At 46.2% G+C, this 10,159-nt stretch overlaps 2 protein-coding genes across 4 annotated transcripts in view; both read left to right on the top strand.

The window, feature by feature from the left end:
* The window catches only part of GOLGB1 (golgin B1), a 37,762-nt gene extending 33,025 nt beyond the window's left edge, over positions 1–4,737 (top strand). The window contains exons 21-25 of the mRNA XM_017736431.1: positions 1–48; positions 181–278; positions 932–1,066; positions 2,591–2,696; positions 3,067–4,737. The exon at positions 1–48 is cut by the window's left edge and continues 13 nt beyond it. Of these exons, the coding sequence (XP_017591920.1) occupies positions 1–48; positions 181–278; positions 932–1,066; positions 2,591–2,696; positions 3,067–3,201 (522 nt within the window). The 3' untranslated portion in view covers positions 3,202–4,737. The remainder of the gene's footprint in view (positions 49–180; positions 279–931; positions 1,067–2,590; positions 2,697–3,066) is intronic.
* A 1,849-nt stretch (positions 4,738–6,586) lies between these two features.
* LOC103617103 (src substrate protein p85-like) overlaps positions 6,587–10,159 on the top strand; it is a 21,005-nt gene continuing 17,432 nt past the window's right edge. For 2 of the 3 annotated variants that reach the window (XM_017736433.1, XM_017736432.1), the window contains exon 1: positions 6,590–6,705. The gene's annotated coding sequence lies outside the window, so the exon portion shown is untranslated. Of the gene's footprint in view, positions 6,706–10,159 lie in introns of all 3 variants that reach the window. The other variant, XM_017736434.1, reaches the window with a different exon arrangement.

Genomic DNA, 10,159 nt, shown 5'->3' with positions numbered 1-10,159 from the left:
GTGCTGGAGAGGCAGCTCCAGGAGCTGCAGGCTGCAGACAAGAGCATGGTAAGGGGGTTGGGCTTGGTGCACAGCAGGGAAAAGCTTATTTCAAGTGGCTCTGCTAACTGTCCAGCATTGTAGTGGCTGTGTGTCCTCTTCATTCAGTGCAGTCTGCAGTACATTCCTGTGTTCTTTCAGGAGCTGTTTGCAACGGATGCTGCTCCAGGAGCACCCCAAGAAAAGAATGAGCCGCAGAGAGGCAGTTACACACCTGAACTGCAGGAGCTACAGCTGAGGTAAAGAAAGTCTGAGAAAACAGGCATGGGGATGTTGGTCCTGATGGAGTTCTTGAGGCTAGTGATGTTGCTTTTATTCTGTACCAGTGTGTTGGGAAAACTCAGTCCCACATTAGGATCTTGTGGATTTGGAGGAACTGTCGTATGCACTTAGTAGCTGTCATTAGTTATCTCTTTGGATTAGAGCTTTAAAAAACCACAGTGACAACATGCAGCAGCAATGCCAGCCAGCCAGCATCTTGGATCTAGTCGTCTGCATCTTCAGGAGCTGCTGAAGTATATCAATGGTCCTGGTCTCAAGGCTGTAGCCTGAGAGTGTCTGGAATTGAGATGTAGCACAAGATTCCTTGTAACTTTCTGAAACTAAGATCTAGCACATGACTCCTCATACCCTTTCAAAATAATTTTCAGAAGGTGGAGCCATGGATGACAGAACCAAGGAACTCCCTCCTGATGTGAAACAGAAGCTTCAAGAGATTTATCTTCTCTCATGTTTTCCAAATAGTTTAAATATAGTAAAGATAACTAAGTCTCCTGCGTGAGCTGGGAGGTAATTTGAGTCTCTTCAAACACTGCAATAGTCAATATAAACAGAAACACAATAGTCCATGAATTAGGCCTTTTTTGGCATATGCTTTGTTTTTTTCGGAAAGGTTGTCTGAAACAGAGCATTTACATAGCAGCACAAAGCAGGATATGAAGTATTTGGAGGAGCAGCTGGAGGAAGAACGGGACCGTCGTCTTGCTGCAGAGGAGGCGCTTTTTGCGGCACAGGATCAGATCAGGAGGTGAGGCAGCTTGAGCAAACAAACGCTATCACCATAGAAGTGTGGTGGTTCTAGCTCTGTTTTTCATTTGCACTTCATCATACCCTTCTGTCAAATGGCACTGGGGGCATAGAGACAACTACCGTGTCTGTCACAGAATCACAGAAAGGTTGAGGTCAGGAGGGGCCTCCAAAGACTGTCTGGCCCAACCCCCTGCTCAACCTAGACCCAGCTGCCCAGGACCATGGCCAGATGGCTGTTGAGTATCTCCAAGGAGGAAGACTTCACAACCTCCCTGGGCAACTGGTGTGGTGCTCAGTCACTCTTACTGTAAAATAAGTGTTTCCCAGAGTTCAGGAAATTCATTTCCTTCAATTATAGGCAGATAGAATAAGACAAATGACTAGACATTGACAAATTCTGTCTAGAAATTAGATGCCCACTTTCTCAATTAGTTACATTAACTACTGGAAGATATAATTTGGAGACTGAGAATTGGATGCAGGCCAAAGAGGAGTTGTCATGCTTCCAGGGGATTTGTCTTCTCAGTAAGCACTTGTCTGTCATGCATGAAACAGTTTTGACTTGAAGAATGTCATTCTTTTTTAATGTATTGCCAATTAACACAAACTTTTCATTAATTTGGTTGTTGAGAAACAATTAAACACTTAGGAAAAAGGACTTTTGTCCTCCCTCTCCTGCCCCTCCCCAGTATCCAGCACTGTGCTCTGCACTGCACAGGACACTGCGTATCTTGGGGCACTGGACAGATGCCCTGAGAGTCAGCAGAGCAAAGGTGGCTGACCTGGACTAGATGTTGGGATTAGGATGCAGTGAGTAGCAGGTTCCAAATGCTCGATTCTCCTCATTGGCTACGAAGGGTTTTTTAGCACATGACCTGACTGTAGGCACTTACACTGTGCATTTCCTCGTAGTTCACATAACTGGAGTTATGGAGTAGTGGAGTCTTTTACATGAAAACAATGCCTTTCTTCTGATACACTTGTTGATTCAGCAAAAAAATAATGGTCTGTATGGAAGGATTCTGGATGAAGTTCCCTGGTAATTGCTACACAGTTTGGACAACTGTAGCTCCTTCTGTCATTGAAGTCTGTAAAAGCCTCCTGCAGCTGATCTCATTAATAAATGGCAGCCCCAGGATGTGACTGCTGCCTCTGTCACTAGAAAGTAGTTAGAAAGAACCAGCACTATTGCAGCTAGAGCTGGCTTCCAAAATAATTTCACAGAACTTAAAACATACAGGTGTATCATCTGCTCTGGCTTCTTTCAAGTCACACTATGAAATTTCACTTGAAAGGAAAAAGGACTCCTGCTAGTTGGGTCACCCTGTTCTTTTGCTCAATGTGAGCTCAGGAGGCCTGAAACCTGTGCAAATGGAACCAGTTCTTAGCAAGTGAAGCCAGGGTTTGCTTGCAGGGGTTGATTCCTTTTTGGAGAAATACCTTCTTTCCTGAGCTTGATTACAGTGTTGATTTGGGGCATCATAATAAGAAACTGAATTTAATTTCATGTTTGTTGTGGCAGGTTGCAGTCAAGTGAGTGGGCATCTTCCTTAAGTGCCAGCATTGATATGACTCCAGGTCACGAGCAGTCCTTGCTGATCGACTCCATGGATAGTAATTCCAGCAGAGTAAGAATTTAACATTTGCAGCTGTCAATTATGTGAGCCCCAGCTGGCGCAAGAAACTGTGAACCTACAGCAGTTAAATCCCTCTGTAGACACACATAAATTGGTTGGGGACTGTGTAATTCTTCTGTTCTTGCCATGCTGGAAACAGGATTGGATGGGGCTGGTTCATGGAAAACCTGCAGAGAGCAGGGGAAGGGCAATATTTCATGAGGATTGCCCTAGTGCTAGGATCTGACAGTGAAATGATTTGGGGAAGGTTTATGCTCATTAGCTTAAACAAACTTACCTCCGTGGTCTGGAGAGCTCTGGATGAAGGCAGCTGGGGACACAACCATTCCTTGTAGTGACTGCTCTCTCTTTACTCTTCCAGACTCGGAGTACTCTTGGACTACGACGCCTGTTACGCTCTCTCTTCCGCTCCCGGACCCACTTGCCTCTGCTAGTGGCCGTGTATCTGCTTGCTCTCCATGTTCTGCTCTTCCTGTGCTTTACAGGCCACCTGTGAAGAGGAGTGACAGCCTTTTATGGAGCCTCAGCCCTGTGCGTACCAAGGGCCTGCACGCCCTTGTAGAAGGGCAGCACTTCTCCCAGCTGCCGCCTTTCCCAAACCAGCAGCTGCACCCAGCACGCTGTTAAGAGTCAGTGCTGGTACTGGGGAACTGCTCTCAGGAGATTTGCCATTCCCTCGGTCTTTCTACGTGAGTGGTTCATTTTCTGATCCAGGGTTGTGCTGCAAGCCTTGAGGACAGCATCTGTTCCTGTACCTGGAAGTAGTATCACTCATTTTAGACAGTATAGTGCTGCGGTCAGAGTAAGAAAAATACTCTTGAGTTGCTGCAGTACGTCAGCACTTCTAAAACTGCAGAATCTTCCCCCTCTTAGGCTGAATCCATGAGTGGGGTTGGGGGAACACTGTAGCTGGATGTAAGAAGAAGAATTGTCTTCCCTTTCTCTTCCACCCCTTAGATTTTCTCCGTGGCTCAGAGCTGTCTGAAATGCATATCCTAAGGAAGTTATGGGCACTTTAAGGAATGTGAATCTTAAAATCATGTTTCCTGCTCAGTTGCATCTCCTGTTCAAGAAGGGCCAAAATTAGTATATCTGACCCTGGTGAACATTCCATTTAAAATCAGTCATATGTCTGCCCTGACGGGGCTGTAAAGTAATGCCAGTAATTTAGTTATTTAAAAGGAATAGGAAACATGAATCTTTTTAGCTCTTAAGTTAAAACCCCTCCTATTTATAGCATTTGTGCACCTCTCATGATGGAAGGTGCTGCCTTACCTCTAGAAATGAGAGCAGCCCTGCTCCTGCTTTCTCATCTACTAAACATTTGTCTCGAAACTGAACCTGCACAGGCTGTGTTGAAGGGGTCCATAATGTGCTGTGTGGGCCCAAAGCAAAGGCAGAAACTCCAGAAATAAACTCTCTCCTCTGTGCTGAGGAAAGAGCCAGAGTTCTGAAACGGTCTGGTATCCCTGGTGTAGAAAGCTGGTGCTGATGTTTGGCCGTGTTTGGACCCAAATCAAATGATGCAAATGGACTGGGTCTTTTAGGGTGTATGGAAATATGGATATATTTCCATATGTTTTCTAAAGACCTCCTGAATTTGAGACTGCCCTCTTCCAAAAGGAGAATGTTGAATGCCAAGGAAGTTCCAGTCGTGTTTGCTGTCAGATCCCGAGTGGTCATTTCATTCAGAATACTGGCCAGGAGAATCCTATCTGCCTCTTAGTAGAGTATTAACACTCACATTTTTCCCATGGGAAAGAGGTAGTTCTTTTCATATTGCTGGTAAACTAAGCTGCTCTAGCCAGTGCAAGAAAGCCTGTTTGAGGATGGATTGATTTCACTGGTAGCTAAACCAGCTGGATCTCTGGCAGGTCCAGAGCACTGGCACTATATATCCTCTTGTGCTGTCCAGGAATTATCAGTGTGAACTTGCTCTAGCTATGTAAAATTCAGTGACCAAATAGTTTGTCTATAGCTTCCTGGGGTATGAGCTCCTGTATGTATAATAAAGTTTATTTTTCAGATGGAATTTGTGTAATGTTGTCAAGTAACTGTCAAAGTGGAGGATGCAGTGCTGCTGTATCACCACACCTTGTGTGGGACACAGTGGGACTGCAGGTCTCGTGTGTGCGCTGCCTTGTGTGATGGGCAGAAGCTCTGTTTCTTTATACAGTGTGAATGCCTAGGTGTTGACCTTTTTTCCCTATCATACCTCTTGCTCAGCCTTTTTCAATTGACAAAATAAGGAAATAGCACTTGAATAGGCAATGTCTCATGGCAGGGGTGTGTGGAACTAATGATTTTAAGGTCCCTTCCAACCCAAACTATTGCATGAATCGTGGAAGCAATTCCAGTAAAACAATATCTACTGGGGTTTACTTTTCCACATTTGCCTGAGCGCTGCACTGTGTTAGAGTTGTGCAACCCTAGGACAGATACAGGAGTTGGCAACAGTGAGCTGGAATGTGCTGATAACTCAGCTGGGACAGTTAAACTGTCCCCTTCCAACTTTCTGTAGCCAAAACCAGATACCCTTGTTCATAGTCACTACTACAGTCCCCCACCACTGTTGGAACGAACGCCAGCGTTGGGGTGTTGTAAGGCTGTAGATAATGTTTCCACTGTGTTTAACAGGAACAACTATTATAAGCAAAGTATGTTTCCTTTAAGCCCATGCATTTTTCTTCCCCGAACTGAAGAAAGGCACAATTCTGATGCCTCAGATTTATATGTTTTATACCTGCAGATGGAACAGTTATGGCTTAGATTAAATATAGGAATAAAACCTCAAAAGGAACTCCTGGTCTGCTAAGCGTAATCTGACTGAACAGCTTTGTGGTTTGACCTGATGAAAGATGGGGCCTTTTAGCTGATGTTTCCTGTCTCAAGCATTTCAACATTTTGTTTCTTCTCCAATGGACCTGTCCTGCCTTGATTTTTGATCTATCTTCAGTAGAGCCTGAGAAGGAGATCAACCAACGAAGCTGTGCTCTATCATCCCTGGGACACTCACGCCAATTCTGCACCACCACTGAGGCTGAGACAGGGTCTGGTTTTGTGCCAGGAGAAAGGCAACATCATGGGATAGGGAGGAGTGAATATAAGTTACTGCATGGAGCTCTAAGGGGAACCGTCCTGACCCTCTCAGCTCCCATTACAGGACAGGTGTTAGGATCTGGGAATGGCAGACAAAGCACATGATGATGTAGAAGAGAAGGAACCGATGCACGTGCCCTCACCAAGGGCAGATCAACCCACCTCTCATAATGCAGCTCTCATTAAGGCCAGTGCTGAGGAGAACGACAGAGGGCTACAGTCACAAGTGAGTCACTCCTGAGCAGAATGAAAGCACCCACATGCTAGACTCTTTTCAGGATTGCTTGCTGCCTTCCGGGAGCCTGAAACAGGGGTGTCACCAGATGACTGACTAAGTTCAATGCAGCCTTTGGACAGTGTCCACTCTGGTCCTTTCATGTGGGTACTGGTGATGTTGCAACAAGAAGTCCAAGGTTGATCAAAGGAGTTTTCAGGGCCCTGGGCAGAATGGGAAAAGGTTCAGGAGCACAGTTAGCGTTGTCCTCAATCCTCCAAGTAATGGGGAGAGATATTAAAAGTAAAGGCATGCTCAAGACATCAATACCTGGCTCCAGGATTTGTGCCTCCACCAGAAATTTATTTTTTATACTCATTTGAGAGTTTTCTTTAAAACACAAGGTGTGCTAGGACCTGATGAGATCCAGTGTGCTGACGGGGAAACCACTGGGTCTGCACTGTGTCAGTGTCTCAGAGCAGACGCATCCTGCAGGGGAACTGCAGCACTGGGGCCAGTTCTGGGACTCATGACTTGAGCAGAGCTGGGGGCTGGGAGGCAGGAAGTGAAAAGAGCCGAAGTTAAAACAGGAACTCGGAGGAGACACAGGCCCAAAGCTGTCGCTGGCAGCAGGTGCCCGAGCAAAAAACAGCAAGTTTGCCAGCAGGAACTGGTGAGCCTTTAAAGGTAAGAAAACTTGAGTGGGTTTTGGGAGTGGAAAGTGAGAAATGACTACAAAAAAGTGCAGTGTTTGGTGGGAAAAGAGAACTCCTTCCTGACCAGGCATGTTTTAGTGGACAGTGCTCGGCATTTGCTTCTCAGGCCATTGTCCCGTCATCATTGTTGTTCTTGTGTTTGAGGCTCTAAAGAACCACATTACCAAATCTACCAGCATGATTGTGCTGTGTGGTAGCCCTGTATTTGTGCTGTAGTGGATGTTTTCCCAGGGGAAAATGGGATAAAAAATGGTTTGAGATGCTACCCTGGCTGATATTTCTCATACAGACAGTGTCCAGAGCTCGTGATGCAGCTACAGCCTGTGGTTTGTCATGGTTCCCACAATGTATGGCAGGTAGCTTTGGAGAATGGGTGGTCAAGAACCATTTACAGGAGCATTTAAAACCTTGAACCATCTTATCTCAAATCAGCTCAAATCAATGGCCCCGATAATGAGCAGCCTTGTGCTAGCTGGTTATTACTGCTGGTTTATGCTTTACAAAAGTAAGCAATGAATTTGAAAAATCTTTGGCATGAGAGATGCCAATAAATTAGGGAGGGGGAAAAGAGAAGAAAGGTGGTGTTAGATGGGGCTGTGTTGTCCATGTGAGCCTTTCTGCTTCCCCTGCTTCTAACTGCAATTAGCTGTATTCAGTTTGGCATCGGATTGCTGTCAGTGGGGAATGTCACAGATATGCTGTGGTCCTGAGGCACCTGGAGAAGGCCTAAAACCAGGTCTTCACTGTATATCTGCCTTAGCCCTTCATCTTCTCCCTTAGATGACTACCTGACCTTTGTTTAACAGAAGAAAGAATCATCTCTGCTGTGCTCATTTGGTTTCTGTTCTCTTCGCTCCCTGGTCTTACAGTGCTGGTTCTCTGGAAAGGACAACTTGAAACTCAACTGGAAAGGAGAGCCTGAAAATGAGCAGTGCACTGCACTAAACAGGAAGGTTATTCACTTAAACAGCTTTTGACGTGGGACAGTTAATCACTTAGCAAAAACAGATAATTACTTAATTACTCAGCATAAACATTCTGCTTTCACAGGTGCCTGGGGCTGTCTGAGCCTTCTATACAGCTGTGGGAGAGAGGGGTTAGTGCAGCTGAGCAGCACATGGCAAAACCTGCTGTTAATTGAGGATCCAGCACATAGGAGGTCTCTTCCTTCCTGTTGATTTGATCACACTCTGGTGTGATGGAGAACAGAGCTTAGCTCAGTCTTTCCTGTACATTCTCTTCCATCTTTCTCTCTGGCCCATGAAAAAGCTGCTTTGGGCAACACAGAGCAGAACTTGCGATTCCTCAACACTGCAGGCAGTAAAAGGGGTGGGATATGAAGGGATGGGGGGCTCTGATGAGAGTGATTGCTCTGGGGTGTAGGGGCAGCCAACTCATCTTTTATCTCTCTCTCGTTTTGTAAAAGCTCAGTCGTGTGTGGGTGGGGCATTTTCATCATGTTTTTTTCACAGTCACCTTGAAAATGAAACGCAGGGGTTTTAGATTTCGCATTACTTTTAACTTCCTCTTCCTGGGCCCATCACTTCCTCCAGGCCTGCAGGAGTGGTTCCACCACAGCCTCAGCCAGTTTAACCCTACATCCTCAGTGCTTTTAGCCCCGTTTCCCATTTTTTCCACATGACAGACATGAACACCATACAGCACCAGCTCTGTCACATCTCTGTCCGGCCTTGCTCTGGCCCTTCTCCAGGCTACTGGGAAGGGATTAAAAGGTTGAAAAACAGACAAGAGGCTTGAAGAGTCCACCTCGGTTCCAGCAGCACAGTGTCACAGTGTTGGAGCACACGCCATACTGGTGTGTGCAACTGTGCTAATAGGGGGAGTTAACACAGGGAACAGCCTCCCACAGCACAGAAAATTAATGTGTGTTGGGAAAGCAGAATCTGGTAATTGGATGCCAGCATTTATTTACATTATAATAAGGTGTGTGTTCTAACTGCAGAGTCAGGGTGCATAAAGGCGGTGGTTTACACCTACACTCCCTGTGTGTTTTGCCGTAAGACATGCTGGGGCTCAGGAGCAGCTTTTTTGGCGTGCCCTGTCCTATATGAGGGACAGATGTATGAGGACAGGTGGCCTGTAAGGACTCCTTCCAGCCCAAGTTCTGCTGTGACTGGGTGTGAGCCAGCTGTGGCCATGGGTGACACCATGTCTTTGTTGTGCAGATGTGGAAAGCAGTTGTGGGACACAATGTGTCAGTGAAGGTGGAGGCTCAGGGAGACGACTGGGACACAGACCCTGATTTCGTGGTGAGTGTCTGGTGTGGCAGCTGTTATACTGGTGGTGCGAAGAGTTCCTGGCCCCGGGCACTTGCTGCTGAGCTGGGCCGGGGCTCAGGGCTCGGCACTGCATGCAGCACTGCTGGCAGGGCAGGATCAACTGAGTTCCATCAGCCCCTGCAGGTATTGTCAGGTGACCTGTCTGAGCCACTTCTGACACCAGGTTTAGTCTCCAGAGCTTCCTACATCATTGCACACCCTATGGCTGACCACAGGTAATGGCACTTAAGGAGTACAGAATATGCAGTGTTTCTTAAACCTGCTCCTTGGTAACTTCCCTTGTCCTCCCCACAACGTATGTTACAAGACACAGTGAACACTTAAGTTTTCTCTGTCCCACACTGTTCGTAACTGTACAGGACCCAGGATTTCCCTCATTTATCTTTTTTTCCAGATAGAAAATCCTACTCTATTTAGAGTCGGCTTGTGCAGATGCAGCTCTGTGCCTCTTATAGTCTTGTTTTCTATCTAGACCGACTCTGAGTGAGCTGGTGAGAGAAGAGAAGGGCTCAGCCTGGGGAACACTCTGCATTCATACAGGGTCATGATTTTCATTTTCCGTTTGGTTCTCTATTACTTTCCTAATTAGCCTCTCCTGTCAGACAAGAGTCCTGTGTTTTCGAGGTTCAGTCTTGCCTAATTATTTCCAGTAAGAAATTCTAGTTTGGGACAGAAAAGCAAATTCCTTTCTCATAGTTTCAAGTTATTAATGTTTCAGGAAAAATCTACACTGTCCAATTCTTTTGCTTACCTAATTTCTTCTATTTGTGGAAGCAGTCAAACTGTGAACATAATAAGACTTTGTATTAATTTTTTTCATTCTCTTTCATATATACATATTTTCAGCTTTACTGTATATTAGGAAAGACTTTATTGATGCTTCACTTTATCGAATGTATGTTCAGACCTTCCACAAAGCTACAAAACAAGGCTGTGATAGCCAGGCCCGAGGGCTGAGGTCTCTGCGGTTTTTCCAGTATTTTCCCGAACAGCGAATTCCGCAGACTCCTGGTGTCATCTCGGCTCTGCGGAGTGGGTCGGAGACCCCGGCCCGGCCCTGCCCTGCACTGTCCTGCAGGGCGTCGGCGGGCGGCGGGGGATGGGGTGCCGGGACTTCTGGGCTGT

The sequence above is a fragment of the Corvus brachyrhynchos genome, unplaced genomic scaffold (assembly GCF_000691975.1).
Source record: "Corvus brachyrhynchos isolate BGI_N302 unplaced genomic scaffold, ASM69197v1 scaffold2266, whole genome shotgun sequence".
Lineage (NCBI taxonomy): Eukaryota > Metazoa > Chordata > Aves > Passeriformes > Corvidae > Corvus > Corvus brachyrhynchos.
Note: the sequence above shows the minus strand (reverse complement) of the source record. Positions and strands in the feature narration are given on the sequence as shown.